Source organism: Pimephales promelas, chromosome 24 (genome assembly GCF_988280905.1).
Source record: "Pimephales promelas chromosome 24, fPimPro1.hap1.1, whole genome shotgun sequence".
In the NCBI taxonomy this organism is placed as follows: Eukaryota; Metazoa; Chordata; class Actinopteri; order Cypriniformes; family Leuciscidae; genus Pimephales; species Pimephales promelas.
The window spans coordinates 1,305,001-1,331,580 of record NC_142792.1 but is presented as its reverse complement, the minus strand read 5'-3'; the positions used below and the strand labels follow the sequence as shown (position 1 = coordinate 1,331,580).

Below are 26,580 nucleotides of genomic sequence, written 5' to 3'. Positions count from 1 at the left end.
CTGAGGAGCAGACCTGCAGTTTTCCGTCCCAGAAGCTCTGAGTAACTGAGTCAACACATGAAGAATGTTCAGTCCGAGACACCAGACCCATCTGGCATAATCGCATTTACATATTTGCAAAATGAAGAAATAGTGAGTATGAATAGCGTCTACTATTGAGCGAGTCGTCACGATGCAAGGAAAACATTTCCACCACAAGGAAAACATGAGCGAAGTGGAGGAGAACGTGCATCTCAGCCTCATGATCAAACACACAACAGCGTATTAATGCTGAATATAAAACACCAACACAAAATATGGATTTGTTTTGATAACATGTTTTATATCTGAATGCTTTTCCTTTATATTGTTGTATTTCTCTTTTATTTATTTTTTTTTCTTATTTTTGTGAAGCGCTTTGAGATGTATCTTTTAAAGGCACCATAGAAAATAAAGTTCATTATAATTATTATTATATTATTATTACTGTATTTATACATTTTTGTTAATGTTAACTGTTCATAGTCATAGTTCATGTTATAAATAGCAATGTTTATTAATGTATATTAATTAATAAATGCATGTGTATTAATGATAATGGAATGTTTATAGAGTGCTTTTCACAGATAAAATCACAAAGTGTAAGCAAAATAATAAAATAATATACATTCAAAAAAATATTTAATTTAAAAGAGCCCAAAATAACACCCAGTCAACTAAAAGCTTGTTTAAATAACAGAGTTGCCTTTTAGGAGAATCATAATCGTTCTACATCTGAACATGAGGAAATTAAAGCACGGATAACCATCTCAAGATCAGAGTCCCATAAAATTGCAATTTTGCAATATTTATCAGATGATAAAAAACAATTTCTGACCAAAAGTCTGGAACAGCAGAGACACCGACTGGTCAGACCAGACGCAGAGATTACCAAACACATGTTGGTTACCACATAACTTTACTTCCATTTGTGTGATTCCACAGTTTTATTGAGTTTATTATTCATATGTTCCATACAGTAGAATAATAAAGAAAGAGGAGTAGTGTTCAGACAAACTGGTATTGCAGATCTCAACACAAGTGAGTCACTGAGGTTTTTGAGAAAGCCACAGTCTCGTAACATGTCCCTCATTTTCTCTCTCTCTCTCAGTGGAGGCGCGTGTCCGCGGTAGGAGAGCCTCAAAACACAGGCGAGGGGGAAAAAACAGAATCTTTATGAAGTCACTTCCATTACGTCATGCGCCTGTAATGTTAATGGTGCGCGCTGTGATTGGTCGGCGGCTGCAGCGCTCGCGCGTGACGTCACCGCGCGCGCACTATATGTACCTCGCGCCTGGAAGCGCACTAACAGAAAGTGTGACTATTAATCTTCAGCATGAAGCCTTGTGTTGTGCTCGTGTTCCTCCTGTTCTCTCTCGTGTGTCTGATGAACCAGGCGTCGGACGCGTGTTCATGCGCGATGTCTCATCCACAGGACGCGTACTGCAACTCCGACATCGGTAAGTGTGTGTGTGTGTGTGTGTGTGTGTGTGTGTCTGTGTGAGCAGCGAGTTATTCATAACACAGCACTGTGACTGTGAGATGCATATTATGTAACAGTCAGCGCATATTTACTCAACATCAGCGCGCGCAGATGTTCTTCTTCACCCGCGCGCGTCCGTTCTCCTGTAGCGTTGTGTTATAACGCCTCATCATCATAAGATAAAAAACGGATCTAATATCGTTTAAACTCAAGTGCGTCATTGCGCGTTTAGTCAAACACGAGAAGCGGAAAGTTTTTGCGGTATCCATGGCAACAAACGCGAACGCCGAACGCAACTCGAGATGTTGTTTTTCATACTTCTCCCTCGTATTTGATAAATAAGTGATCCTAAAATATACTATTACTTGAATATTTGGAGTTTCTAAAACGTTTAACGTGCCTTGATAGAGCAATACAGTGATGCATGCATAAGAGCTAATGTTAACTATATACTGGCGAACACATGAGCGCGCATATGAACGCAAACTGCTAAATTGCGCGTGTCTGATTATGCAAACTATCAACAACAAGCGGAATGTGAATGAAGCTCACTTTATATGGATATTAAGCTTTCTTTACAACGAGAGTGAACACGAAACTTCATATTCTGGGCTCATCTGTGCGCCTGTATGGGCAGGATCTGAGATTTGGTCCATCTGAAGTGATTTGCATGTTATGATGTTGGAATATCTGTGATGTTTTCATAAGGGTTTAATGAAGATGATGAGGTCTGGTTCACCGCAGTAATACATCTCAATCACTGCAGCACAAATGATCTAAACTAGCAGAAAACATTAACCCTGAGATCAGGGCTCCTCTGATTTAAAAGGAGTTCAGACCATTAACGAAAACTATAATTATAATTATAATAATTGTAATTATAATAACAATATTAGTGTTATCATTCTGTTTATTATAAGATGTCTGTCTTTTTAAATCCTCGCACTCTTTAAAGCAAGATGGGTTCTGATTGGCCGTCAGTGTTTCTATTCTTCATTCTGATTGGCTTTCAGAATTTTTATTGTTAAAGTTGTGGTGTTACTCTGCTATTCTCTATGGCCTTGTCCACGTGGACACGGGTATTTTTATAACCAGCGTTTTTACTTTTAAAAAAAATTGCGTCCACATGAAAACGCAAAAACGCGCTAAGCGCGGTCGAGAGCATGCCACACCAGCAGGCGGTGATATAACCCTAACTGTAAAGCCACGGTGGCCAATCAGAAGGCTAACAAAAAGTTATTACAGGTTGCGGTAGGGGGATAACGACGCAGCGTGGATGCACACTTTGACGTCGCAAAAACCCCGGTTTTACTGTCTACACGACACCACCACTGTAACCGGCGTTTCTGAAAATCCTCACCCTGGCAGGGGTTTTCAAAATGTCTCAGTGTCCTGATACTGCGTTTCCGTGTGGACGAACAGTCGAACCGCGTAAAAAAACGTTTTAGCGTTCATTCCGATTGGCTGTCGCCGTTTTTAGCGTTCATTCCGATTGGCTGTCGACGTTTTTAGCGTTCATTCCGATTGGCTGTCAACGTTTTTAGCGTTCATTTCGATTGGCTGTCGACGTTTTTAGCGTTCATTCCGATTGGCTGTCGCCGTTTTTAGCGTTCATTCCAATTGGTTGTTGGTGTTTTTAGCGTTCATTCTGATTGGCTGTCGGTGTTTTTATCTTTCATCTGATTGGCTGTCTGCGTTTTTAGCATTCATTCTGATTGGCTGTCGGCGTTTTTATGGTTCATCTGATTGGCTGTCGGCGTTTTAGCGTTCATTTAGCGATATAGTTCCTCTGTCATTATAATGATGCATATTACAATCCCATAACAATAAAAATGAATCTATTTCAAGATAAAGAGAGTAAATTTGACACTATTAAAAACTAGGTAATTGTTTTGAAATATTGGTGATTTTGCTCAGATTTGGACACATTATAATGGACTTAATGCGGTTTCTTTCTAGTCAAAATGTAATAACTTCCTCATCACCTTCCCTCAGTTATCAATCTCCTTTCATAGAATATAATCGGCTTATTTTACCAGCGTTTCATGTTGACGTTAGCGTGTCCTGCTATGTTTAACAGGTTTCAAGGTCCCGCTCGGATGAAATGGGAGCCGGACTGTCTGGTTAAGAGGCCACGTATGACTTGCATACTGATGATGTGTTTGTGGATAAACTAGATATTGAGATGTCCCATAAAATGTGACTTTGGCTTTGTGCTGGTGTTCATGCTGTATGAAAGGCAGAGACTGTGGCTATTGTGAGCGTGTCTGAATCGGTGGCGGGACGCCAGGCGCACAGATTTCCACCAGAACTACAGAATGCAGGAGGCTTTGCTCTCCGCTGCCATGTGTAACATATTTCCAGAGGCATCAGATGGAGCAAAGGCTTCTGGGTAACAAAGAGCTGGAGAGAATAATGGAGCATGCGCTTTAAACCTACATGAGGCGAGAAACTGCACAATTAATAATGCATCGAAATCAGTGAATGAAACATTTCTGCAATAATCAATTAATCAAATTATGTTTTTTAAGTTTATCCAAACGTTTAAATTTCACATAAGGAATTTTTTTTTACTTTAAAAAGTGCGAAAACATTTAAACTGCACATAATGCCGTTTTTAATGATATTAGCGTTCGGAAAAACAAAAACGATTATATAATATGAACATTAAAACGGTGGCAGTAATAAAAACGTCAGATTAATTCAAATGTACAAATGTTTTTCAAAGCTGTAAATTAAATGTGTTTTTTACAAGAAAAAGCTAAATCTCATGTTTGAATCTAATGTGTTACTTGCTGTAATTGTGAAATTTACTTTTTTACACCAAATTTTTGTATCTTAAATCAGTATAAATATCATTCATATGCAATATAGTGTATCAGAATGCATCTTTCCGGAGTTATTTCTAACTAACTAAGTGTGAATATTCTGTGTTGTGCACACTACTGCAGCTTTGAGCTGGGCTGAGATCGGGCCGTTTATCCGTCTCGTTCCCTCGCTTGACTTCAAAGCGCCGGCGGACGGATGATTTACGACTCGCGTGTTTAAGTGCCTCGCGCTCTGTAATCAACGCACGGGAGATGAATCACAAATGTGCTCCTTAAATCATCACATCACAGGCACAGAAACACAGCACATGCACAAACTGTGAAACACCATGAGCGCCACATTCCTCATCGACACGCATTAAACACGCCAGTATAGCGGTGTCTGCTAATACGGCCTCCAGAATGAGTTAGCAGTGCCGATCTCGCATGTTGGCAGGGTTTTTGAAGGCAATTGAAACGCTCTATTCACTCTGAAGGCCTTTCAAGCTCCAGATTAGTGTTTTGCCCTACACTTTGGCCCCTGGAGTTTAATACCTCGCCAACGGAGGGAGGTCTGGTTCCCATCTGACGTGGCGATGGGGTGAGATGCTCTGGTTAAACATCACACCAACTCGTGCATGAGTGGAAAATCATTTACCAATGCTTGTATCAAGCCGCTTGCCTTGCGTTCGCATTTGATCAGTTTTCCGTTAATCGAACGCATGATCTACAAAGGTGAAACTTAAATATCATGCAAAAGTTCAGGAATTAGAACTTAAAAGGTGAAACTAATATATTATATTATAGACTCATTACATGCAAAGTGAGATATTTCAAGCCTTTATTTGTTATAATGTTGATACAGATATGAAAACCTTTTCACGATATTTTAATTTTTAATTTGGGGTTTTCATATCTGTAATCCATAATCATCAGCATTATAACAATTAATTTATTTCACTTTGCATGAAATGAGTCTATATAATATATTAGTTTCACCTTTTAAGTTGTGAAATAAATGAACTTTTGCACAAGTTTTTCGAGTTTCAACTGTAGGTATTCTGTTAACAAAAAATGTTCTTGGGATATCGCATAAACGCACTCAAATGAGGTTGATACGTTTTTTTGTGCATAAACTACGATGGAAACACATTTACTGAATAAATCACTCGATGCGCAATAAAAACACCTGAAGACGCTTCAGATGCGCTCTGAGTCACGGTACATGATGGATTTGATTTGCTGGAAATATGATTTTGGAATCACTTCAAAAATGCAGTTCAGTCTGTCATATCGGCTACAGAACATTATAACGAGAACATCATTATGATTGTGTGTTTGGGACGTGGATTTTAATGGTGAGACTTTTTTTCTTGTAATCAGGCTCTTAAAACTTATATAAAAATTTGGTTTTAGATTTATCGGCCGATATATCGGTTATCGGCTTTCAAATATAAAGGATTATCGGTATCGGTAAAACGTTCCTATCGGTGCATCCCTAGAAATTCATCAGCTTTACTATATCGGCTACATCTTTTTTTATCAAGCCGATAAACATAAAGATGAACATATACCGGGCGATACCGATATTGTGGCTAGGGATGCACCGATATGAACATTTTGGCCGATACCGATAACCGATAATTCTTTATATTTAAAAGCCGATAACCGATATATCGGCCGATAAATCTAAATCCAATTTTTTTATAAATTTTGAGAGCCTGATTGCAAAAACAAAAGTCTCACAATTAAAATCCATTTCCCAATCACACAATTATAATGTTCTCATTATAATTTCCTGTAGCCGATATGACGGCACATTTTGCACTATATTTTCCTTTTTGATTCCAATCATATTTCAAGCAATTAAGATCATGTTGAACAGTGAATCTCAAATGTCAACTGTTGAAGAAAATAATTCATTATTTATCAGCTTTAATTTTAAATTTCAGCCAAATTTTATTATCGGGCCGATAACGATAACATAAAAATTAACAAATATCGGCCGATACCGATATGATGGCGATATATTGGTTTAATTGTGGCCGATATAACGTGCATCTCTACTAAAACAGATTGAGTAAAATTGAGTCTTTTGGTCACGTAAACACAGGATTGGTTGACTAAGTATGATAAGGATCACTAGTTTTGTCACAAATCAAGAGTTTCCCTGCGTTAACCCATTTACCTCTGTGAGCAAACGGCCGCCTACTTTCCCGAATGTAAGTCAGATTTGTGTGCGGCTCATGAATATGCATAACTCACAGCGGGCGCCGGCTCTGGGCTTTCATGTATGATTCAGAGGCTTATGGAGACGCTCTTAAATATAGCCGTGAGGATGGAGCCGAGGGCCAGGCCGAGGGGCGGACAGGTGGACTTCACAGGAATTGGGTTACATAAACATTCGGGTCACGGGAGAGTTCCAGAAAACCGGCACAGCGGCTCAGCCAATCAGAGCGCGGCTCTGTGACCTCTGAACTCCGGCGAGAGGTCAAACCTCTTCAAGTCGAGTCAGCTTTATTTCTACAGCGCTGTTTACAATATAGTGTTTCAAAGCAGCTTTACAGAGATGATAATAATAATAATGCAACAAAGTTTGTCTAGAGAGAGGATCACATTATAAGTAAATGGTTCATTTTCGTTGTAAAAAGTTATTAATTTAGTTCATTAATATTTATAGATAGCCGCTCTGGAGAAAGCAGTGACTCATTTAATGGTGTCAATGCAGGAGGTATTTTTATATATAATATTGTTGAATATTAAATTAAGTTTCCGCTATTAAGAAAGGCGACCAAGGTGACGCAATGTTTCGTTCCCATTAGATAATACATTAATTTCTTACAGTATTTAACATATTTAACATTAGTCAATAAATTCAGGTCCATTAAATATTATCTATAGACTCAACTTAATGTATTATATTTAGGGCTGTGCAAAAATTATTTGCAATTAATCGCATCCAAAATAAAAGTCTGTGTTTACATAATATATTTGTGTGTGCTGTATATAATTATTTTGTATATATAAATACACACACATGCATGTATATATTTAAGAAAATGTGTTATTCATATATAAAATATTTATATTTATATAATATAGATTATGTATTTATATATATATACAGAATGTAAGCGCAAATAATTCTTAAATATATACATGCATACATAGGTATTTATATATACAAAATAATTATATACAGCACACACAAATATATTATGTAAACACAGACTATTATTTTGGATGCGATTAATCACAATTAATTTTTGCACAGCCCTAATTATATTGAAATTAACAAAGCGTTCGATCAACGTTATCTGGTTTTTAAATGTTCCTGGAAGAACGTTTGTTCATATCTTTGCCAGAACTTTCAATCTCAATTTATTATATAAAGCACAATTTTAAAAATGTGCTGTGCAATGCTCTAAAACCAAAACCAATGAATACAAATAAAACCAAACCACCACAGACGAGTTACAGGCTCCAGAAAACAGATGTTTTTAAGTATAGATTCGAATATGCAGTTCTGATATGAGTGGGTAAACCGCTGCAGAGTTTGGGTTATGGGAAAGATGGATTTCGACAGTCAGTTTGCTGGAGCGCTCCCTGTTCGCTGATGACGACGCAGGAATGGGCTTTTCACCGGTCTGAGGAATGTGAGCCTCAAAGAATTCTGGGAAGGAAATTCCTGCAGTGGAAGATAAGCATTCCAGCGTTAGGCTCTGTCGGACCTGAACACTGGCCGCTGTAGACGAGGCGTCACACGTCACGCGAGTGTGTCATGCGTGACGGGTTACAGACGGGGAGACTCGAGTGTGTTTGCAGGGGATTATGGGAAAAGGACGCATGTATTGACATGGCCTCGTTCTGCGGTCTCTGAGGAAGCAGTCTAGTTCCCCACACACACACTCATACTCTCTCAATGTATGCTTAACAACTCAATGCCTTGAGTTGTTTAAGCCATAAAAAAGAACATTTCTCATGCATTTCTGTTCCCCCACCTGTCTCAATGCATTCTGGGATTCTGATCTGTGTGTGTGTGTGTGTGTGTGTGTGTGTGTGTGTTTTGCAGTGATCAGAGCTAAAGTGGTGGGCAAGAAGCTCCTGGATGACCGTCCGTTCGGGACCCTGCGCTACACCGTCAAACAGATGAAGGTGAGACCTGAGTCTGAGTCGGCCCAAACCCGCCACACCTTCGCTCATCTGCAGAACACGACTTTGTGATGTTTCCCATGAAACCCGGCGGCTCACGGCGGTTCACATGCACAGCTTGAGTTTCAGTCGGACTGAGCTCAGATCGCAGTGTTTACATGAGCGCTGAACATATGATGGTCGATGTGTGTGTTTATACGTCACACGCTTCAAACCGGGATATATTCGAATATACAGAGTTTCTGCGCATAATAATGACTGGTTGTTTACTTGTTTTAAACAGCAGAATTAAAATTTATCCGTTTCTGGTCATAATTAGGAGTCGATGAGTGTATGAGCCGCTGCTTATGTTCATCATGCCCAGAACCGTCGTGTGTGTGTGTGTGTGTGTGTGGATGAGTGTGAAGCCAGTGTCTGAGAGAACGAGGACTTTAGGATGAAGAGACACTCGTTTATTCAAGACATCGTTAAAATAGTCCATGTGACTACAGTGGTTCAACCTTAATTAATGAAGTGACGAGAATACTGTGCACAAAAAAAAGAAAAATCGGCTTTATTCATCTCCGAAGAGAACGAAAGACTGAATAATACAGTCGGTGTTAACTTTTTGTGCGGCAAAAAAAAAAACAATTCTCGTGGATTTTAGCTCTAAATATCTTATATCTTTAATGTCTTAATTTGTGTCCTGAAGATGAGCGTAAAGGTGGGAGCGACACGAGGGTTATGCGTAATTAAGGACAGAATAAAGCTGTCCCTTTAACACCAGCCGACTGCTGATCACATGACCTGCGCTCCGATCACACGGCTCCTGTTGGATCTCCTGCTCTAGACTAAACACAGGCCTGAGACAAAACATCCCAGATGTGTTTATTCCCAGACAAGCGTCCAAACGAGCGCCCCGTGACCCCCAACACACTGAAGAGCAGATTTACTTCTTTATATTGTATTTTATATTATATACTTTACTGTAAACATCTAATATATTATATATATATATATCTAAATTGTATTGAAGTGTATATATTGCACTATTGTTGAATGCATTTCAATGTACAAATTGTCTTTTTTAGTTTTTACGACATTACACTGTTTTTTAGACTAGTGAAAGCTTTTGGTAGTCATTTAAACTCTTTTAAACTAGTTTTAAACTGCTTTTTGAGTCTAGTTTTAATTTTATACTAATTTATGCTTTTTAGCCTCGGTTAAGTTATTTTCGTACCAGTTTAATCACTTTTAAGACAAGTTTAAGCTCTTTTTAGACTGGTTAAAGTTAGTCATTTAAGCTTTTTGTTTAACTAGTCTAAAAACAACTTAAACTAGTCAGTGTTTAAACTAGACTTACAAAAAAGCAGTATAGTTTAAAACTAGTTTAAGTATTTTTTTAGACTAGTTAAAGTTAGTAATTTAAGTTCTTTTAAAATAGTTTTAAACTGCTTTTTAAGTCTAGTTTTAAACATTGACTAGTTTAAAATTTGTGATTAATTTATGCTATTTTAAGTCGATTTCAGACAAGTTTAATCACTTTTCATACTTGTTTAACTCTTTTTAGACTAGTTAAAGTTAGTCATTTAAGTAGTTTTAAACTAGACTGCATTTTAAGTCTAGTTTAAACACTGACTAGTTTAAGTTATGATCTTTTTAGCCTATATCTGTCTCTCTCTCACACACACACCTAACCCTAACCCACACAGACGTTTTTCTTCTCAGATATTCCCACTGAAGGTGAGAGCATTTTATCACTTAAACCGGCTCCTGAATTGTGTGTTTTGTGTTAATCTGTTGTAGATGTACAAGGGCTTCGACAAGATCCAGCATGTGCAGTACATCTACACACACAACTCCGATAGCATGTGCGGAGTCAAGTTTGACATCAACAAATACCAGTACCTGATCACAGGTGAGACGCCGCCATCATCATACCCTTGTGCAACTTTTTCTGTCTTGTCTTCTTGCCTGTGTTAGGACATGTTGGCACAGGTGTGTGTTTATATTGAAATTTTACTATCTCACCCCCATTTCCTTTAATAAATCTATTTTGCAGCAGAAACACACAATAGTTCCTCTCAGGACCTTCAGCACAAACATGTCCCCATTAAAACTGCAATTTTTAATCACATGGCCATTTAACTATAAAATGATGCAGTCTTTGTTAACAGGCTTTCATTCTGCGCCAAAATCTGCCGGCATAAATCTGCCGTCTCCTGAACCAGACTCGTGTGTGTGTGTGTGTGTGTGTGTGTGACCAGCTGAGGCTCTGTGGCGTTCCGGAGATCATCTAAGAGCGAACCATCATGTGACGCGCAGCTGTTCTGATAATAAGACACAAACAGTCGAATATAACCGGCTAACTGCTTAATCTAAGCCGAGAGAGGGGATATCTCAGAGGAACACTCGTGTAAACACACGTTTTCTGGAGTATATCGACTCTTTTCTTCGAATACTCATGCAATAAAATGGGTTCTTGTTTTCCCTTTGAATTAAGATTTGTTATTGTTTTTCTGAATAATTTTGCTTTAAGGAAAAAAATCACTTAATTTGTATTAGTTTTTTATCAGAAAACAAGTTTATGTCATTTTACTCCTCTAGTTTTTAGATATTTATACTACAGACAGTGTAGCGGCTGCATTACATGTGCTGTAAGTAAGCTTGAGCTTGGAGGAATGTGTGTCCCTGTCTGAGACCGGCCTCTGGTGTGTTCGCAGGTCGTGTTCACGATGGGAAGGTTTACACCGGCCTGTGTAACTTCAACGAGCGCTGGGAACGCCTGTCTCTGGCCCAGAAGAAGGGCATTAACCACCGCTACCAGCTGGGCTGCAACTGCAGGGTGAGGTTTTTATGAAGTTATTTCACTTATTTAATAAGATTATGCCTTTCATCATCTGTTAATTAAAAAAGACTCGTTGTGTTTGTTTGCTTGGTTTTATTGTATTTAGATGATATTTGTATTTTTGCCATGAAAATAGCCTTAGATGCTGACTATATATCTAAGGCTGAAACAAAGCAAACTTTGGGCTGTCAGTGACGTCTGAACCATCGCCCAAAATAGACTCGTCATCGATTAGATACAGAAATGAAATACGTGGAGAAATTAAATGATGGAATATCATACATCTCGCAAGTTACTTTGGCAAAAACAACATGTAACCAAATTCACCAGAAGTGTGTTACTCACAGCCGGGTCTATAGGAAACCTAGATGGGGAAATGACTGGGCAATGTCATCCATCAGATCCACACAGGATCCAGATGTTTGGCACCAGGATTAAACCGCTAGTTCAGAAGCCAAACTCAAACGGGTTTGGACTCAGATCTGAGACACAGAACCACAGATCATCCCTGGATCCGAGCGCCGCCCATCGGTGCAGCGCTAAACACGTGGCGGCACGAGTTAAAGCACAACCATGTGGTATTATGACAACAACGAACACAGAATTCCTAAAAAAACACTTTTTAAATTATTAAAATTTAACTAGAACTCACAGAACTGGCATGAAAACGGACCACGCAGACTTTAGGAAAATGAAATGGACCTAAAATGAATTTTTTTAATGTCAAATAATTAGATATGTTTTCTGATTGCACACTTTGATTTAACGATGCAGACATACAGTTTGAAAACCAAACGCTTCAGTCTTCCTTAAACACCACTGACAGTTCATGATTATTTCATGCATATTTGTTCACAGATAAAGACTCGGAGCGATCGCTTCTGAATGGCCTGCATTCATGAAACACCTGGAAACTGTCATTCACCAGATGCCTTTTAATCCGTCTACTTTCACTCGTACGCATTTCGAAAGCAATGCTGTGGGCTGTGGGCTTTTTAGAAGACCAATAAAAGACTAATAAAATGAATAATGCATGGGTGTGTAGAGCTACGTCTAACATCATAATCCATAAAATAACTTTACAGGTCAAATAATACAGGTTATGACCGAAACAAAACGTTTTATCCGCTCGAATGTTGATTATTCTCCTCATATTCTCCATTGTTGCGGCTCCTCTCTTCTCAGTCAGTCAGTAATGCTCTGTTTACTTCCTGTCTCTATGAAGCCCCTCCTTCTGAAAAGCACACTGTGCTCTGATTGGTTGGTCGGCTGGAGCAGTGTGTCGTGATTGGCCGAGCGCTTCGAGTGTGTTTGGGAAATGTCCCGCCCCTTTCCATAACCACCAGTTTCAACCATAGACTGTATAATTATGTGCGTAGTGTGTGTGTGATGTCACCCGTAGTGTTTCTGAAGCCCAAAGTGGGTGGAGCCTGCAGTCGCCATCTTGGCAGCACGTCACTAGACGACAAAAATGAACCATCACTGACTCTATTCTCTTCTAGAAACAAACTATGTTACATTATTGTCCTGTAATCTCTGTAAAGCTGCTTTGAAACACTCGAAACGCTGACTTGACTTGACACACACTTTCCTCTGTTTCCAGATTAAGCCGTGCCACTCCCTGCCCTGTTTCGTGACCTCGAAACACGAGTGCCTGTGGACCGACATGTTGTCCCACTTTGGATACCCCGGGTATCAGTCCCGACACTACGCCTGCATTCAGCAGAAAGAGGGTTATTGCAGTTGGTACCGAGGGATGACCACACGCGACAAAGTGACCATCAACACCACCGACCCCTGAACCCCGACCCCTGACCCCGCCCTGACCCCCGATGACTAACTGCCCCACATCGGATCACGTGTGTGTTCAGCAACGGGTCATGTCAATTAGATGAAACGTGAGGCCTGGAGTGATTACCCAGCTAACTAAAACATGTTCGAAGAACGTTTCGCTAACGCTAATGTTCCGTGACGTTTAAGCGTTTAAAAAAAGCGTTAAAATTGTATCATTCTTCACACATTATGGAACGCTCCTTTTAAACGTTCTAAAGCAAGTAGAAAAACGTTACATTTAAAAACAAACATCAACTGAAACATTTCAGATAAAAAACAAATAGTCAATAAATAGAGAATATTTTTGCGCTAAAGTTTTGAGAACATTATTAATAAGCAGATAACGTTTGTTTATTACTTTTTGCTACCGTTCCCATTACGTTATGAGAACGATAATGTTCCACCAATGTCCAGTTTCTTATTAACGTTAAGGGAACATTAACATTGTATCATTCTTCAAACATGAACGTTCTGAAACAAGTTGCAACATTTAAAAAACGTTAACAAACGTAAAACTGAAATGTTTAATTTAAAAAAAAAAAACAAAAAAAAAAACTGTCAAACCAAACATTATTCAGACACCAGATATAATTTTTTAATATTTTGTTTCACTCGTGTGATCAGGAAACTATAGCTCATTAAGGAAGTGAGGAGAGCAAAATAAAGTAAACTGGGATATATTACACACAAATATTCTTTATACAGCGACTACCAGTGACATTTGGGACCAATAATGACTCCTCCACTTTGAGCTGAAGTGTGTGTTTTGCAATTGCTAATGCTCTTTTTACACTCACACTGAACAACATGAAGCATTGCTTGGTCACTGGTTGAGCTAAACTGGTATTATCTAATTGTGTAGTTCAATTTAACAGCTGACAGATATTCAACATAAATCATGTGTGAGAGTCCAACAGAAGGACGGACAAAACCAGTCACACATCCACTGATCTGAGACCATGTTTATCACCCCTTTCTAAACTATAGCGGATAAACTGATGATGCTGGTTTGACTGTATTAAGAACGTTTTGAGCTTGAGAACAGTATTAAAGACCAGATAACTTTGAATGAACGTTCCATTAATGTTGTAAGAGCGTTTGTTCATAACGTTGAGAGAACATTCCCTGTTAGCTGGGTAACCCCAAACGAAACGATCCTTATTAGCACGACCCACTGAGATATGAAGTAATTTATGAATGCAATAATACCGCTCTTTTATAGTGCTGTATTGCTTTTAAACATGATTTAAATGATATAAATTGTATATGTACGCAGATAAATGTCATGTGCCAGATTTATACTGTTCGGTATATATTTATGATGCTCGTTCCAGCACAAGCGAAGAGCGATCCGTGCGTTCGACTCTTTCCTTCTTGCTGTTTATGATATAAGCTATGAAATTGTGAGTAGTATTTTTTTATTATTTTAAAACAAAGATTATAATCAGTAGATAAATCATCTTCATATCCATATCTTTTCTACATCTAGACCTCGCTGATGAGAGAAATCTAATGCTTCGTCGATCCATTTTCTAAATGGAAAAGTAAACATTCATCCTGATTCTGAGGGTACCGAATATGAATCAAGCACAATAATCGTGCATCGATATTGAAATAAAGCACATCAGAACTGCTAGAATAATCATTTTATACCACTAAACTCATGTTAATTTCATCAGAATTTCTGCTCCATTCCTCATTTGGAGGCTGAGACGGAAAAACACTAGTTAACTGCTGGTTTAAGCACTTGAACACTAGTTACAGTAACTGCTGGTTTAAGCACTTGAACACTAGTTAACTGGTGGTTTAAGCACTTGAACACTAGTTAACTGCTGGTTTAAGCACTTGAACGCTAGTTAACTGCTGATTTAAGCACTTGAACACTAGTTAACTGTTGGTTTAAGCATCTGAACGCTAGTTAACTGCCGGTTTAAGCATCTGTACGCTAGTTAACTGCCAGTTTAAGCACCTGAACGCTAGTTAACTGCTGGTTTAAGCTTCTGAACGCTAGTTAACTGCCGGTTTAAGCATCTGAACGCTAGTTAACTGCCGGTTTAAGCTTCTAAATTGCTAGTTAACTGCCGGTTTAAGCATCTGAACGCTAGTTAACTGCCGGTTTAAGCGTCTGAACGCTAGTTAACTGCCGGTTGAAGCGTCTGAACACTAGTTAACTGCTGGTTTAGGCATCTGAACACTAGTTAACTGCCAGTTTAAGCACCTGAACGCTAGTTAACTGCTGGTTTAAGCTTCTGAACACTAGTTAACTGCTGGTTTAGGCATCTGAACACTAGTTAACTGCCGGTTTAAGCTTCTAAATTGCTAGTTAACTGCCGGTTTAAGCATCTGAACACTAGTTAACTGCTGGTTTAAGCATCTGAACGCTAGTTAACTGCCGGTTTAAGCGTCTGAACGCTAGTTAACTGCCGGTTGAAGCGTCTGAACACTAGTTAACTGCTGGTTTAAGCGTCTGAACGCTAGTTAACTGCTGGTTTAAGCACTTGAATGCTAGTTAACTGCTGGTTGAAGCTTCTGAACGCTAGTTAACTGCTGGTTTAAGCACTTGAACGCTAGTTAACTGCTGGTTGAAGCATCTGAACACTAGTTAACTGCTGGTTGAAGTTTCAGATAACATTAGTTAACGGCTGGTTTAATCGTCTGAACACTAGTTAACTAGACGTTCGGTCTCAGCCTCCAACTCAAGTTTTTATAACAATATTTTGTGTACGTAACACAAACTTGCTCAGACCAGACCTGTTTTACTCTCACTGAAGAATCTGAAAGCTTGTGTAAAATGTGTGTGTGTGAGAGAGCGAGAGAGAGAGAGAGAGAGATTACCATTTTTCAATTAGTAGCTTTTCGAAGAATGTTTCGATTTTTAATTTCTCTGTTTTATATTTTTATAATAAAGATTATGAAAATGGCTCTGTGACTCCATCTCGTCATTATTGTTCTCGGAGGACTAGTTTAAGTAGTTAAAGCGGTGACTCACCATCTGTGTGTGGTTGGGGAAGAAGGTTTGCTCATTGAGTGGGAACTTCTCTGGACCCAGACTCTGATAGAGCTTGATCATGTGAGAGAACTGCAGAAAGACGACACAAACACACATCAACACAAGTGTTTTTATGTTCCTGAGAGATTCATAATTATTAGGAACACAAAGTTTGTCTTCATCTTCCATCAAAACTCAATCCGCCTCTAAAAACGACTTTAGTAACACTTTACGTGAAGCCTATAAAGTATTTTAGTAAGATTTTTCAATAAGTTCCCATTAGTTAACGACTAATGCACTAACATTAACTAACAACCAATAAATTGAATTCAATATTCACCATTCTTTGTTTGTTAGTAAATAAAAATACAACTGTTCATTCTTAGCCCATTTTAGCTTTTAAATAATATTAACAAATATAACTTTTGATTTAAATATGTATAAGTAACATTAACTAAGATTAATAAATGGTTTATTTCATGTTAACTAATGTAGAAAATATATTAATTGATGTATGGTCTTTATAATAAATAGTCTTTGGGGAAAGAAATATTTTTGAATAATATTTAATATAAATCTAAATTGAGAACTTTTGCAGTGTAACACACTTTAGTGTGACTGCTCTCGGTGTAAACGGATAGTAAACGCACCACCCAGGGTTTGCTGCAGAAGTTATAGATGGAGAAGAGCGAGTTGACGCTGGGAACGGCCCCGTAGTGCAGGCCGATCACGAGGCTGCGGAAGTCCTCACCCGGGGTCATGCTGTAGGCGTGCTGGCGGACCAGCACAAAATCTGGCTTGAACGATCTGGAGAGAGAAGAACTAAATCAGGGACGCACATAATCATTTAAAAGCATTTCATTCACAAGTATAAATGAGGAGCACATCTACTAAAGCAGTTAACTGTTGTCTGAACGCTAGTTTACTCCCAGTTTAAGCGTCTGAACGCTAGTTAACTGCTGTATTAAGCGCTTGAACGCTAGTTAATTGCTGGTTTAAGTGTCTGAACGCAAGTTAACTGCTGGCTTAAGCATCTGAACGCAAGTTAACTGACGTTTAATCGTCTGAACACTAGTTAATCGCTGGTTTAAGCGTCTAAACGCAAATTAACTGCTGGCTTAAGCGTCTGAACGCAAGTTAACTGCTGGTTTAAGCGTCTGAACACTAGTTAACTGACGTTTAAGCGTCTGAACACTAGTTAACTGCTGGTTTAAGCGTCTGAATGCAAATTAACTGCTGGCTGAAGCGTCTGAACGCTAGTTAACTGCTGGTTTAAGCATCTGAATGCTAGTTAACTGCTGGTTTAAATGTCTGAACCCTAGTCAACTGCTGGCTTAAGCGTCTGCATGCTAGTTAGCTGCTAGTTTAAGCGTCTACATGCTAGTTAGCTGCTAGTTTAAGCATCTGCACACTAGTTAGCTGCCGGTTTAAGCACCTGAACGCTAGTTAACTGCCTGTTTAAGCACCTGAACACTAGTTAACTGCCGGTTTAAGCATCTGAACGCTAGTTAACTGCCGGTTTAAGCGTCTGAATGCTAGTTAACTTCTGGTTCAACAGCACCGTCATTATTACTGTTATCCCCGTAGAAATCTCTCATTATGCAATACTATCACAAAATATTGGATTCAATCTTTTTTGAAAGTATCTAGAAATAGAGCAGATGATGATTACAGACTGAACAGAAGCACTTAAAGCGCCTGTGTGTTCGAGGAACGCAGAAGAATGTGCAGCAAATGATCTGATTGAGACGGAGCGCAGCAGCTGCACCATCATATCTGTCACTGCGCGGACATGTGCTGAGAAACACACAGATAAACGCACAAAAACACCATTATGAAGATCCACGTCAGAGGCTCAGAATCCAAACATCTACATTCAGTCTGACCAGTGTGTTTATCATCACCCGTTTCCTCCAGTCATTGAAATAGCTTTTTTTAAGTGCAAATTCTTTAAAAACAAGATACATTTACTTATCATACTTAGATTTGCAAAGATTGTCTCAATGATGCGTGTGTGTTTTGTCTTGCTGTACTGATTTTTTCACCTGTTTAATACAAACAAGTTAAAACAAGTGAATGATCTTCCAGTGCAGAAAGACAAAACACACCGATATAAAACACACAATCTATGAAAACAAGTCTTGATATCATATCGTCCTTACTCCAAGGATACTTTACCTTGAAAACAAGACAAAAATACTTACTAAGAACAGGAATTATTTTTTTGCATGGCAGCATCACAAAAAAGTGAGAAAATGAGCCGCTTTCAGTGTGTAAAATTGTTTCGCTTTTGTTCACTATACCTCAGAAATTAATACTTTAATTCATCAAGGACGCGTTCAATTGATCCAAAGGGACAGTAAAGACATTTATAATGTTACAAAAGATTATTTTTCAGATAAATGCTGTTCTTTTGAACTTTATATTCATAAAAAAATCCTGATAAATAAAATGTATCACTATTTTCAACACTGATAATAATCATAACTGTGTGTTGATCATCTGATCCTCATATTAGAGTGATTTGTGAAGGATCATGTGACACTGAAGACTGGAGTAATGATGATAAATTCAGCTTTGATCACAGGAATAAATTACACTTTACTGTATATTCACATAGAGAACAGATGATTTACATTATAATAATATTTCATTGTTTTCACTGCATTTTTGATCTGCTGCTGACCCGACTTTTGAGAGACTGAATTACACCACAACTATTAATAGTGGCTTTTATTAAACTAGTATAAGATGTCTGGTTAAGTGAGGCAGGTATAAATAATCACACTGACTCCATGTGTTTGGCAGATGATGGACATCTGTGTGTGTGTGTGTGTGTGTGTGTGTGTGTGTGTGTGTGTGTGTGTGTGTGTGTGTGTGTGTGTGTGTGTGTGTGTGTGTGTGTGTCTGTGTGTGTGTGTGTGTGTGTGTGTGTGTGTGTGTGTGTGTGTGTGTGTGTGTGTGTGTGTGTGTGTGAGGAACTACATACTGTAGTATGAGGTTTATTAATACTACGTCTCAAATCACACCTGCGGTTTATTGTTCTTCAGTGGGACACAGAGAGCCAGTGTGAGACTTTAATCACACACAACGGATATAACTGCAGTCGCACACGACCAGCCAAACACTCCGGACCGGTGAGACTTTTAATGTTTTTAAAAGAAGTCTCTTCTGCTCACCGAGGCTGCGTTTACTTGATTAAAAATACAAAAACAACAGTAATATTGTGAAATATTTTTATAATGTAAATCATCTGTTTTCTATGTGAATATACAGTAAAGTGTAATTTATTCCTGTGATCAAAGCTGAATTTATCATCATTACTCCAGTCTTCAGTGTCACATGATCCTTCACAAATCACTCTAATGAGAGGATCTGATGATCAACACACAGTTATGATTATTATCAGTGTCGAACACAGTTATTTACACTTATTTCAGGATTATTTGATGAAATGAAAGTTCTAGTTTTTTTGGGGGGAAAAGAAATTAAATAAAGAAAAAATGATGCTAAAAATTCAGTTTTGACCAGACCAGAGGAATAAATTACATTTTTAAATATATTAAAATAGAAAATTAAAATGAACTCTAGAATATTTAACAATCTTACTGTTTTTTTTTTCTTTTATCAAATAAACGCAGCCCTGGTGAGCAGAAGAGACTTCTTTTAAAAAACATTAAAAATCTTACAACATTAAACAAACATTAAAACCAGCTTTGGACCGGCAGTGTGTGATATACAAGGAGACTTCAAACCTGACGACTTTGGTTCCTCCTCGGTTGACCTGCATGTCCACCGTACAGCCCGAGTTCACATACGACGCCAGATTGAGCTCAGAAAACTCGGCCTGAAACACACACCACAGGCGTATCAGAGTCAAACACATCAAACATGACAGAACGTACGCCCAATCGGAGTCGGTCACTCATTAAACTCCAAAGAAACTGGGAAAAATACGTAAAATAATGAGTGTTTTCAAACAGGTTTCCGTTGGTCAGTCAAACAGATTGCCCCGCCCCCAAACTCACACTATTGGTCGGCTGTTCCAGCAGTTCAATCTCGACAATAAATCAGCTTTTTGAAGGCACAGAATCACAGATATGAGATTTCTACAATCTATAAACACCAAATCTAATATTGTGATTCCGTAAACCAGCGTCACACATTAACTTAACTATTAAGAGCCAATATTTTTTTTATATCAATATTTTTTACACCATATAAAACAGGCATTTGTGGCAAACAGAAGATTATGCATTTATTCAATCAAAAATACAGAATAAAACAGTGAAATATTATTACAATGTAAATCAGCTGTTTTCTATGAGAATATATAGTAAAGTGTAATTTATTTATTTTTTCGGATTCTTTGACCAATTAAAAGTTTAAAAGAACAGCATTTATTTGAAACAGAATCGTTTGTAACATTATAAATGATCCATTTGATTAATTTAATGTATTTATTTCCATTTTTTTTTAAACAACCCTGAATGATAATAAATGCTTTAACTCGCACTATACACTTTACTATTCCAGGATGTAGACATTGACACACACTCACTCACACACACACACACACGAAGGTCAAACAGCAGTTAGAGGACACACACATAAGTCACTCCTATTGGTCGGCTGCCATGAAGGCACTGGATTGGCCGAGAGCACGGGAGGCGTGCCAGACTGGGTTGCCATGGTTACGGTCTCGCATTCAGGCTTCTCTTGCTGGGAGAGAAAAACAGGAGAAAGTCCAAGAGACCAACGCTAGATCTGTTTCCTTCCCACATCCAAACACACACTCGTTAACCCTAATGAAGAGTGTATCAGTGCGAAGCTTGAAATGGTCAAACTGGAGGAGAATTAAGTGAACTGCGACACCGGTGATGCATTCTGGGAAATGAAGTATTTTTGTATATATATATATATATATATATTTTTTTTTACATATATCTAATAGATCCTGCTCTCAAAAAAAATTAAAAACAGAATTTTCTCCAGATGATTTACATTATAATAATATTTCACTGTTTTTACTGCATTTTTGATCAAATAACTGCAGCTTTGGTGAGCAGAAGAGACTCTTTCAGAAACACATTATAAAAAAGTCACACACACACAGTCCAGAGTCCACAGTGCTTTCCAAGTCTGAGCTGGCGTCATGATCCATCTGGAATCCTGGCAGGTATTTTTGGAGCCAAAGCTAATGGGTGTCATTAGGGTGAAGAACGCAAGGTGCCTTTCACCCGATCACATGACCAGAGCTCTCATACACACACACACACACACACACACACAGGACAAAATAACCTTAACATCCTCATAAGATCTGTACAAACAGAGTTTTTTAAAGTTATTTAAAGTAGTGAGAATATTTAGTATGGATTGAGTTTTAGTTAAATACTCGCCAATACTATTTAATACTAAAAAACAAGGGGACACGAGGACAGGCATCTGGAGGTCAGCCTGGATCCAGATGTGGCGAGCAGACGCTGGAGAACATCACAGGCCCGAGGAGCACAGAGCCTCTGTTGTGGGTCCGGCGGGTCTGTGGTGTGTGTTATTAATGCCAGCAGATAAACCTCAGCCTTATCCGGAGATAAACCCGCCTGAACCCCAGCTCTGTTTACATCTAAAGCTGAACCCATTACGCCCCTTTTTACAAGAGGTAAAATAAGAGTGTTTAGTGAAGGTCTAGCTGAAAATACCCACAGATCATTTGTTATCGCATGTTAAAATCGCCACTTTTTGAGGGTGAGCAAAAACACGCCATTTTTGTGTGTGTGTCTTTAAATGCAAATGAGCTGCTGCTCCCCGCCCCCTTTCAGGAAGAGGGCGGGGCTTCAAGAGCTCACGCAACAGACTGAGATTATGATGGATTTACAGATCAGATGGAGATTATGAGTCAGAGATCTACTGACATTCCTGCGCTTTTTGAAACACTGTGGAAGCCATTTTGTAAAGCCAAAATAAAATGGACCGAAAATTGCCGGTTAAATATTATAAGGTTGAATTTTTTAAATGGAATGAACATTTTGAAAGTGAAATCTGAAAGTAAAAAAAAAATGGATTATTGAATTTTTAATAATGAAAATGTGTGCGAAATGTTTTGAATTGAAATATTCACAGCTTAAATATACAACCATGTTGACTTACAGCCCATTGCAGACTTTTTTCAAGTAGTGCAATTCAACAAGCTTTTTTGTTTCAAAAACATTTGGCATTATTTTACTTCCATGGTGTGTGTGTACAGCTCACTCAGGGGGCAGGGCTATGCTAATACAGCAGTGTCCGTCAACAGTTGTGGGCGGGGCTTTTGCAAAAGTGACATCACAGACAGTGCTTATGATTTATGGAGATTTTAAGAAAGCCCTTTATAGGTTGTGTGTGTACACACACACTGCTAACACACATGAATGCTCAAAGTGAATTGTGCATAATAGGTGGCCATTAAATGAGTGTGTCTCAGCATTCGGGAACACACTCGTGTGAGACGCTTCTGGGGGGAATTAAACCAGATCACTCTGATCACAGACTATGATCACGTCAATACGAGGAAATAGGGGGTTTTCAGAGGCTGTCGGGATGGTGTGTGTGAGGTTCAGACAGGGTGTGTGTGTGTGAACAGCAGCACAGATGTTATCGCAGGTCTAGACGGTGAACATTCGCTCGGCTCTCGGCTTCTCACCTGCTCCACACGGATCTCGTACTCGCCGTTCAGCTTCCGGCCCCTGAAGTACTTGGCCCTGGAAAACACCAATCATGTGACAGTAAACACTCAAACCCGGATCTGACCAGTGTCACACAGTGCTGATGGGGAAGTTACTTTTAAGAAGTAGTGTAACTCATTACTCGTTACTTCTTTTAAAAAGTATTTTTATCTATCCGTGTTGTAGCGATTAAATAAGTGCATTTAGTTTCATATTTGTTAAAATATTATAATGTTATTTTTTTGTTTTTTTATTATTTATAATAAATTATAGTGTCATATAGTAATATTTTTATTATTTATTATATTCTATTAATAAATTACTGTTTATTTAATTATTAATTTATATGTATATTTATTATTATATAAATTATTTTATTTGTTCATTTTGTTATTATTATTATTATTAATTTAATTTGTAAGTTATTATTTATTGATGTTATTATAATTTAATATTTATAATTATTTATATATATATATCATTTTAATTTTATCTTTATAATTTATTATTTTATATTTATTATTTACTGTTATTTAAATTATTTTATTTTGTTATTGTTATTATATTTTATTGATAAATATGTTTTAATTTATTTTATTTTATTAGATTTGATTCATTTCCATGACTTTTCAGTTTGTATTACTAATTTAATTTATTTTATTAAAGTATTTTTGTTTTTTTGTTATAATATTCATTGTATTCAATTTTGCTATTATTTATTTTAGTACAATTAGGTATTTTTGATATACAATTCATTACATTTAATTTATAAATTGTTATTTATTTTATTATTGTTTATTATTATTATTAATATTATTATAAATTCTTCATTCTACTTACATTTTCGTTATCTACATTATTCCTTATATTTTATTTATTATGCATGTTTTTTGCAATTATTATTTATTTATCGATTATTTATTAGTATCAGCTATTACAATTTGCTATTATTTATTTTAGTATAATTTTTTTTATTATTTATTTTTGCTATAATATTATTCATTAAATTCAATGTCGAGACAGGCGCTGTGACAGAAGCTGTGTTTGTGTCCTCACTCCGATCATCAGCGCTGGGAACGAGTCCGAGTCTCCCAGACTCTCTCTGACTGCACTCAGGAATGCCCACACACACACAGATCTTCATAAGAGTGTCGGCTGAGACGACGAGTTTCCCAGACATCAACGTCTGATCAGTGTTTCTCTATATGACGCGCCTCACATTAACTCACAGGCCGGCTCTCATGAAGAGGAGTGTGTTAATGTGTGTGTGTGTGTGTGTGTGTGTTGATGTGTGTTTCTCTAGCGCCACCTGCTGGTCTGTGATGGACTCTCACTCCCTCTAGTGGTGAAACACAGGTCGTGCTTCAGCTTCTGCCGCTCACACAGAACCACTTTACAAATATAGATTCTATTAAATTCTAATCATTTTAATCTAAATTTAAATCTAAATTTCATAATTAAGTTCTTCAATAATGTAAAAAATAAAAAATAAAAAATGTTAATTAAAATTATTTTAACTCTCAAATGGCAATTTCTTTTGGTAGTTTCAACTCAATAAAACATTTCAGATCTTGGCATAACGAAAAAAAAAAATATTGATTTTATTTTTTCATTTCCATGACTTTTTTTTTTAGATTTTATTCATTTATGTGACTCTTTTACATTTAATTTTTAATTTTCACTCACTTTTGAATAGATTATTACTTTCCGTGATTTTTTTCAGATTAAATTTTGAATTTCCATGTTTTTTTGTTAATTTCCATGACTTTTTCTGATTTTATTAATTTCCATGATTTCTTTTTTAATTTGATTAATTTCTATGATTTTTTTAAATTTTATAAATTTCCATGACTTTTTAAGATTTTATTAATATCCATGATTTCTTTTGTTAATTGTAATAATTTCTATGATTTTTTTTTTTTATTAATTTTCATGATTTCCATTACTTTTTCAGGTTTTATTAATATCCATGATTTATTTTTTAAATGTATTAATTTCCATGATTTTCAAATTGTATTAATTTCCATGATTTCTTTTTTTTTATTAATTTCCATGACTTTTTCATATTTTATTAATATCCATTATTTCTTTTTTTAATTTTAACAATTTCCATGATTTTTTAAATTTGATTAATTTCCCTGAATTTTTTTTTATATAAATTTTCCATGACTTTTTTAGATTTTATTAATAATTTCCATGATTTTTTTAAATTTTTTTATTCATTTCCATGATTTATTTTTTAAATTTTATTTGTTTTCATGACTTTTTTCATGATTTTATTAATATCCATTTCTTTTCAAAAAAATAATTTCCATGATTTTTCTAAATTTCATTAATAAAATTAAAATCATAAAATAAAATTAATTTCCATGATTTTTGTATTTGACTTGACTTGAGTCTCTCACCAGTCAGTGTGCGGGTCGTCGATGACCAGCAGGACTCTGGGTTTGCGTACGCTAGGCTTAGCAGGAGCGGCGGCGGCTTTGGCCTGAACAGCGCTAGCGATCTGAGCCGTTTTCACCACGCTGGAGAAGGAGCTGAGGAACCCCGGGGTCGCCGGGGTCGCTGGGGTGGCCGGGGTCGCTGGGGTGGTCGGGGTCGCAGGGGTCAGAGGTCGCCGCTCAGTGGCCGGGGACGCGGGAGAGCTGCTGGAGCTGCTGGATCGCTCCGTCATGTAGCCGTTGGGCAGGTTCGCCACAAAGCTGCTGTCCGACAGACGCCTACGCAGGTAATTCATGCTGAGGCTGCTGGGTAATCTGAGAAACACACACAGACACAGATCATTAAACACAAGTCATTAGATTAACGAGAACACACACTTTAGATATGAAACTAATTCTCAGCTCTCGGATTCTGTCAATTTTATTACGAAATTCAAGCAGTAGCGTTTTGGCGCTTGTGAACGTGGCGTGACAGATCACGTGACATATCTTACTCCATATTTAATAAACACCAATAAACAATGTCGAAAGATACAGTAAAACTTACCGTAATGTATATCCCTCAAACACAATATCATCAATCAGTGTACATTATAATTATAAATATTATAATAAAAAAAGGAATTTAATTTATATTTTATTTATTTGAGTTGTCATTTGTAAGGTTTAATGATAACACAGTGGACAGGGCTGTGTGTGGCGAGATATTGCATTTCTTTTAACAATGCATCTAATATTTATCCAAATGAATAAAGATCCGAATCACAAGAACTGAATTGAAATTGTGCAATTTGTGTCGAGCAATAATTAAACGCTGTACCACGTCAACATACTAATGTTGTCACTAAACTTAATACAATTCTGTTTACTTACCAAATGTTTTAACAATTAAAATACAGTTACTGTGTGATGAACATTTTCTTCTGGAATAGAATTAATAGAATGGGATGGAAGAATGGAAAATAAATATAGCAGAAGATTAATTAGACACGCTGCGTAATAAAACAGACACAGAATAGAATAATAAAAACTGAAATGAAACTCAAGAAATAAAATACAATATAAGAATCTCCAATGCATATTTTCTATAATAATGCAGTGGAATATAATAGATTCGTTCAATTAAATTGTTACAGAATAGATTAAAAAGAAATTCAACGTTCTGGGAAAAAACATGCATGATGGAATAGAATGGAAATACAAATGAAGAGTTGCGGAAAAGAAATTAAATCAGATTTACAGTACAGTCGTAAAATAGTTTGAAGAGAAGTCTGGATATATCGATCAGATCATCAATCACACACTGGAGCCTCATACCAGTCGCTT

The 26,580-nt window shown here is 37.2% G+C and overlaps 2 protein-coding genes across 2 annotated transcripts in view; one reads left to right on the top strand and one right to left on the bottom strand.

Annotated features, from left to right (window-relative positions):
• syn3 (synapsin III) overlaps nt 1-26,580 on the bottom strand; it is a 41,547-nt gene that overhangs the window by 13,140 nt on the left and 1,827 nt on the right. Inside the window, exons 2-6 of the mRNA XM_039660555.2 lie at nt 25,219-25,569; nt 22,792-22,849; nt 19,865-19,956; nt 16,760-16,916; nt 16,110-16,199 (exon numbers count right to left, since the gene is read on the bottom strand). Coding sequence (XP_039516489.2) covers nt 16,110-16,199; nt 16,760-16,916; nt 19,865-19,956; nt 22,792-22,849; nt 25,219-25,550 — 729 coding nt within the window. The 5' untranslated portion in view covers nt 25,551-25,569. The remainder of the gene's footprint in view (nt 1-16,109; nt 16,200-16,759; nt 16,917-19,864; nt 19,957-22,791; nt 22,850-25,218; nt 25,570-26,580) is intronic.
• Nucleotides 1,313-16,042, top strand: LOC120470886 (metalloproteinase inhibitor 3). The gene is made up of 5 exons (XM_039660556.2): nt 1,313-1,478; nt 8,381-8,463; nt 10,246-10,357; nt 11,163-11,284; nt 12,891-16,042. Exons 1-5 carry the CDS (start codon nt 1,355-1,357, stop codon nt 13,086-13,088), a joined length of 639 nt encoding a protein of 212 aa, XP_039516490.2. The 5' UTR covers nt 1,313-1,354; the 3' UTR covers nt 13,089-16,042.

What these genes read in the sequence shown, in the direction of transcription:
- LOC120470886 (XM_039660556.2), top strand. Translation starts at nt 1,355, where the DNA reads ATGAAGCCTTGTGTTGTGCTCGTGTTCCTCCTGTTCTCTCTCGTGTGT. An exon ending in ACACCGTCAAACAGATGAAG is followed by an intron (nt 8,464 to 10,245) that starts GTGAGACCTGAG and finishes AATCTGTTGTAG; the next exon opens with ATGTACAAGGGCTTCGACAA. An exon ending in AGCTGGGCTGCAACTGCAGG is followed by an intron (nt 11,285 to 12,890) that starts GTGAGGTTTTTA and finishes CTCTGTTTCCAG; the next exon opens with ATTAAGCCGTGCCACTCCCT.